This window comes from Cherax quadricarinatus, chromosome 48 (genome assembly GCF_038502225.1).
Source record: "Cherax quadricarinatus isolate ZL_2023a chromosome 48, ASM3850222v1, whole genome shotgun sequence".
In the NCBI taxonomy this organism is placed as follows: Eukaryota; Metazoa; Arthropoda; class Malacostraca; order Decapoda; family Parastacidae; genus Cherax; species Cherax quadricarinatus.
The window spans coordinates 215,668-222,500 of record NC_091339.1 but is presented as its reverse complement, the minus strand read 5'-3'; the positions used below and the strand labels follow the sequence as shown (position 1 = coordinate 222,500).

At 41.8% G+C, this 6,833-nt stretch overlaps 1 protein-coding gene across 1 annotated transcript in view; it reads right to left on the bottom strand.

The window, feature by feature from the left end:
• The window catches only part of LOC128696124 (calcium-binding protein P), a 65,785-nt gene extending 59,496 nt beyond the window's left edge, over positions 1-6,289 (bottom strand). Inside the window, exon 1 of the mRNA XM_053787214.2 lies at positions 6,163-6,289. Within this exon, the coding sequence (XP_053643189.2) occupies positions 6,163-6,175 (13 nt within the window). The 5' untranslated portion in view covers positions 6,176-6,289. The remainder of the gene's footprint in view (positions 1-6,162) is intronic.
• Between the last annotated feature and the right edge of the window lie 544 nt (positions 6,290-6,833).

Sequence of the window (6,833 nt, the reverse complement as noted above, 5' to 3'; positions counted from 1 at the left end):
CAATTAATGTGTATCTTGCACTTAGGGGTCGGAGGGTCGAGCCTTCACCAACTCTTTACAGTAAATAATACACACCTCAAGGAAGCATAGAGGCTAATGCGTTGCCCATTTCTAGATCTCTCCCTCTTTCCCTAACAAATTTAACACAACACAAACACTCTTTTTCCCTTCCCTCTCTAAAACAACCTCACTCCCTTCCCTTTTAACCGTAAACGCCCCTTTCCTAACCCCACTCCTCTTCTGACATACAGCAAGGAAAAGTAAGTTTAGATACAAGCCAGATGAAATATCAAACAAATTGTAAGAAAAAATAGCAGAGGCTCTTACAGGGACGAAATTAGCTAAAATAGCAGATGCAATATTTCCAGGATATCAAGTAATAAGTAAAGAAAATAGGAAATATGAAAAGTGGAGATGTGCGCTAAATCAGGTTTAAGTGAAGTTTTGAAGATAAGGGAAACAGAAATAAGTCAAATAACTACATAACAGGCACAATCAAAAGTGGGTGACCCACAGCAGTGGCAAACCTTTGATGAGTTTCGAGAGTGTCACCACTCTTAGAGCAGTAGTAATTTACAATCCCTCACAAAACAGGACACTAGTACAGGAAAAAGACGATAACAAACCAATGGACGGACCCATAGTGGAACCAGCGAGAACCCACATTACCAATTGCTAAGTTAGTAATCACAGATTATTTCAGTAATAAAGAAAATGACTGGGAGACCTTAACAGACAGGGGCTAGAAATGAAAAGGGAAGGGCAAAGATGACATAGGTAGTGATGCAAAAGCTGTGTTGAGAGAGAGAGAGAGAGAGAGAGAGAGAGAGAGAGAGAGAGAGAGAGAGAGAGAGAGAGAGAGAGAGCTTCTTCAGACCAGTACAAAGAACGGTGGAAGATGGAGGTAATCAGTCCCTCAGCTTGGAATCGATATGTTCAGTCCGGCAATCCTTCCCCCATTTTTTAACAAGACTGATGGGCTAAACACATCGGCTCCAGGTTGAGGGACTGATTACCTCAAACTCATCTTCCACCGTTCTTCTCTGTATTGGACTGAAAAAGCCACTGGCTGGCCAATGTTTCCAAAATAAAGATACACAAACATTGCACAAATTTCTCACTTATCAACTTAATAGTTTTCTGAAGCTATACAATAAACGTCACAGTTAAGATAATAAATAGAAATAACATAGATATAAGCAAGTTTGTCGACGCAATTAAAACGGCGCTAAATAAATTCTAAGATGATCACTAGGGAGGTACACGATGACATGGGTAAGCTGCTGATGTGGTTTAATTAGTGGCTAATGCAGTTTAATGGTGATAAATGAAAGGTTCTGTTCCTGAGAAAAGAAAACCACCATGGTACTTAAAAACTAAACAATGTAATCTTATATAAACTGATGGTTGACAGAAATCTAAAACCAAGACAACAATCTTCAAGTGTTTGCCACAAAACGAAGAGAATTGTGCTATTATTATATATAACTTTGTGAAGGCCTCATTTAGATTATGCTGGTCAATTCTGGTCTCCATAATACAATGGACATAAATGTGTTGGAAAACATACCGGAAAAAATTTTCATCTCTGCCTTACATGAGCCAGGAGATGAATAGGATATCTATGCAACACATGAATATCTTTATTCTGAATAACTATCGCCAACCGGTGATTATCACTATGAATATAACAATGATTTATAATACCGACAAGTAGATAAAGCGAGACACAAGTGCAACAGTACTTTATTCTGAAAAGTTTCGCTTGCACAGGCTACATCGGTCGAATACAGAGGTTGCAAATATGGAAACATCAGCAGTAGTGAGGTAAAGATTGTGTGTTCGGTTCCTCAACCTTGAAGGAATAGTGTGAGGTAATCAGTCCCTCAGCCTTGATGGTGTTTACCACATTAGTCTTCAATCACCATGGAATCTTCATACCTAGAATACCTTATTCAAAAACTCTGCTAACCTCTGGCCCAACTTTCGGGCAAAACTACTTCCACTAGTGAACCCGCCCACGTTTGCAATGCTTCCAACTACTGCACCTCATCTGACTCCTTTATAAACGACCATCATCCTGCCTATGCCTCAGATGAATTCATCAAGACTACGGTGGTGAACACCATTTACGCTAAGGGACTGATTATCTCGTCTTCTGTCTCCAGTTTCTACACCTTCAATTAACCTCTATACTGAACTGATAAAGCTACTGGTTGGCGAAACGTCTACAGAAAAATATCCAGGTGTTACACATGTGTCTTCTTCATAAAACTGCCGGTACTATATACCATTACTGCTGCCATACAAGCCAGCAGGCCTACTTCAGTGCTGCACTATTCTTACATTCTTAAGTTAAACACGATGTACGTAAAGCCCGTCACAGAGTATGCAGTCCCAGTACAGAACCCCCAACTTATCAAACACGTGCATAAAATTAGAGCAATTATAAAGTTTTTCATCGAGTCTAGTCCAGAATTTAGGGAAATTAATTATGAAGGAACTTGACCTAACGTCCCTTACTGTATTTGGCAAAAAAATATATACATCAGCAGTGTATTGATATACTGTTCTAAATGATAGTTATGGTGAGAACGAAAGCTAGCTGTTTCCACTATCATATTTCATTATAAGATGGATTTGTTAATATAGTACTGAAAGATAATAGATGAGAGTTCGGCGACACAATTACAAATTAAAAAATTCACTGAGGAATTAAGAGGCTACAAAGATATGGGTTCTTTAAGGCAGGAACCAGGAATAAGGACAGGTGGAAACTTAGACGAGCCACAAGAACATTAAAACGTCTCTCTTTACTCTCAATGTAATGGAGAAACTGAATAATCTATACAAGCAGGCGGAGGATAATTACTAACATATTTATGGAAAATGCTGAGCTTATACAGGTAAAGAAGGAGGAGGAAATCTCTATACATAGTTATCAAGATCAGGTAAGATAAGAGTACGTGAGATAAAAGCTAGCACATATGAGTCAAATTAGATTAAGAGAATGAGTTGGATTAAGAGAAAGAGTCAAGAGCAGTGTCTCGTCTACTGCAAACACAACCAAGGGAGGATACACATTGCGTGCACGTGTACCCAGTGATTTGTGCATGCAGGAGCTGAGTATTAGCTCTCTCCCTCCCTACCTCACTCCTCCCCCTGAGAGAAAGAAAAAAGAGAGGGAGAAAGAAAAGAGAGGAGAGAGAAAAAGGGAAAGGGGGGGGGACGGAGGGAGGGAGAGAGAGTAGCCAGAAGAACAGCCACTGCCCTTCGAGAGTAAAACCAGTTGGTGTTAAAAGCAGCCTAGTCCGTGATGCCATCCACTGCCACCTGGAGACAATCACAGGGCACCCCACGCCGTCCAGCAGTGTGCTGCAAGATCATTCACACACACAGGAGGCCTTGACACCTTCAGGGACAACACTGACTACACAATACGTTTCTACAATGAAACATGTAATGCTCAAGACTGTCCTGCGGGACTTCCCCCACCCGCTCCCTCTTCCGGGGGAAACTCCCGCAAGCAGCATAAACCAACCCTCGCTTTGAACGATCTGTTTCTTGTAGACAGAGGCTGTTGAAGAAACCGGGAAAAATGTCCCTGCATTCCCAGAGTCTGGAGACTGCTAACCTGCTGGCAGGGACGGATCTACTAGGAAACTAGTGAAGCTTAAGTTTCAGGGCCACTAATCCCGGAGGAACCCAGAAGCGACTTTAGTCCACATCGGTTAAAAATTTTGGGTCTACTGTATGAGGTTCTTTTTTAATATTAATATAGTGTAATTCAAAACAAAATAATAACTAAAACAAAAATTGAAGGGTTATTAAAGTATCATGTAGGCTAGTCGCTCTGGATTACGAAGAGGCCCCCATAGCAGTTCAAGATTCAGGGCCCCAAAAATGTAGGTCCGCCACTGCCTCCAGGTTGTCAGAGGGTTTCTTTAAAGGTGAAGAAAATTCTCAACGTATATGTTTGTAGTTACTAGTTGTAAAGAGAGAGAGAGAGAGAGAGAGAGAGAGAGAGAGAGAGAGAGAGAGAGAGAGAGAGAGAGAGAGAGAGAGAGAGAGAGAGAGAGAGAGAGAGAGAGACAGAGAGAGAGACAGAGAGAGAGACAGGGAGAGACAGGGAGACAGAGAGAGAGAGGGAGAGACAGGGAGACAGACTGGGAGACAGAGACTGGGAGACAGAGACTGGGAGACAGAGACAGAGACAGACACAGACAGACAGAGAGTGTATTCACCTAGCTGTGGTTGCAGGGGTCGAGTCACACCTCCTGGCCCCACCTGGTCGCTACTAGGTCACTCTTCCTGCTCCATGAGCTGTGCGTGTGGGGGGAGGAGGGTTCTAAGCATGCGCTCTAACTCTTGTTTCATCTCTGGTAAAGAACCTATACTTACTTACCTTGTATATGCCATGAGTATTTTGTATGTCGTTATCATATCCCACCTACTTTTCATTCTAGCATAAAAATTAGGTTTATCATTTTTGTCATTATGTCGTTGTCGGTCATTTCCTTCAATTCGAGCACAAATCTGATGCACACATGTTGACCTTCTCAAGTTTCACTTTGTTTCACAGGTAGGGGGTTCTACAGTGGTAATGCATACTCAAAAGTTATTCCGGTCTCCTTTGTAAGGATTCAAGTGTTTCACGTTAATGAGATATCCTAGATTAAATTTACAAATTATATCGTTGTCCGTATGCATAAAACATCTGTGTGCTCTCAACATCATTGTACAGCTTTATGTTACCAACTGAAAAATATTTGCAGATATTCATGAATAACGTTTATGTGAAAAGCACTTTCTCTCTCTCTCTCTCTCTCTCTCTCTCTCTCTCTCTCTCTCTCTCTCTCTCTCTCTCTCTCTCTCTCTCTCTCTCTCTCTCTCTCTCTCTCTCTCTCTCTCTCAGTAAGTTTTATTTTTGCGAGCAAGGATTGTTTTGTTTATGTTTGCATTGTTTAGTGTAATTCTGGGTACAGGTTTGAAACAGTAATTGGTTGGTTTATTTGGTTTAAACCCTTTTGATTACACAAGGGTTATCATGGGTGTACGTTGCCTGTTGTACCCCACCATCAAGGATGTAGGTGCCGTAACAACATACTGGAGAGATAGATACCTTTGAATATATACACTAAACCTTGTATCACGATCCATGAACCAGACTTTTCAACGTCTTGCCAGAAGATATAAGAAACTGCCGGAACAAATGTAGTCATGAGAAGAAAACCGGAGTGTCTCCACCAAAAGCTAAATCAACCAGTCTGTAATGGATATGTGAGCCAGTGGGCCGCTAGCAGCAACAGCCTGGCTGACAAGGCAAGCACAAGAAAAGCCTGGCCCAAAGCCGCGCTCCGTGAGGAGGTATACGCTCGAAACTCATCAAAGGTATACCGAAGGTCAAGGCACATATATAAATTATATTTTTAATCGCTCTAGAAGACACATGCTATTGGGGACTTGTACATTTTCCAGATTTAACACAGGATATTATTCGGATTAACCCCAAAATGGTTAGTAACCCAAGATAACCCAATAAAGCCACTGGCTGTGGTTTGTCATTAGGAAGCATCTGTAGGTCCTCCCCAGGATGTGGCTCACAACAGTCGACTAACTCTCAGGTATCTAGCTACTGTCAGGTAACATCAGCAGCAGGTGTTTAGATGACTTGTCCAGTCTGGCGTCTCGGGTGAGACGAGACATACAACCTACGGTGTGTACAAACACTGCTGCTCTCAGTAAACACATCTCGAGATTCACTAATCGGAATATATACAAAGTAGGAGGGGGATTATCATGCTTCCTAGGTCTTGTTTTTCCTTTAAACTGGTTAAAGAGACTCTCAACACCCCCCCCCCCCACCCCACCCCAAACATTTGCACGTGCGCACGCGCGCGACCATTGTTTCCCTGCTGTCCTCACAGGAAAATAAATTTATTGCATTACAAATATTTACCTCTACTGCAATATTTGTAATTCATACGGCCATGCATCAGACAATTTTACATTTACAGCCCCGGTAAGCCTGACTGGTGAGTCAAGGTTGAACATAATGAAGCAAGTCTTACGACAAAATTAAAGACCAAGCGTATTTAAATGACACTAGTTCAACCTTACTACGAAATTCCTACGCCACATAACAGCTACCTAGGTACTCACGTGCTGTAGCCATCCTGTCGTGCTCTGTTGGCCACCTAAGTAAGTCAATTTCCTGGGTAAAGCTCGACACAACAAAATCACAACACACTCCACACACTGTGTAGGGTCGACAGAGACGCCATTGGTGCTGGAAGTAAACATTGATGTTAAAGTACCAGTTACTATTACCTTCTACCGCTATTATATCAGTATTTATTATACGTTAAGCGTATTATAACACTGTAATATTTAAATAAAAATAGTGTTGAATAAGTATTTCTCGATTTTCTTTTCATATAACCCATTATTATAAGAACATCGGAAAGTGAAGCTGGCAACTGAGTGATGATATTCTGGTCTTGCCATCACGGAAATATTTTAAGTATTCGTGATAAAATCAAGCATAAGTTATGAAAGTTTTTGCAGTGGCGTACTTTTTTTAGTACTGTTGCTGAATTTATTTTTTTTATCACTGCATTCGCGCATCGCGCAAGGAGGACTTACAGAAATGAATAGGAATAGCAGGGGTAGGTAGGCTGCCAGTGCTGGCTGGTTTGTTTATCTTGAACTCGGTCTGTGTCACCCACCACCACCACCACCACCACCACCACCACCACCACTACCACCACTACCACCCCTCCCATAACAACAACAACCACCACCCAGCCACCCCCCATTACCACCACCATCAA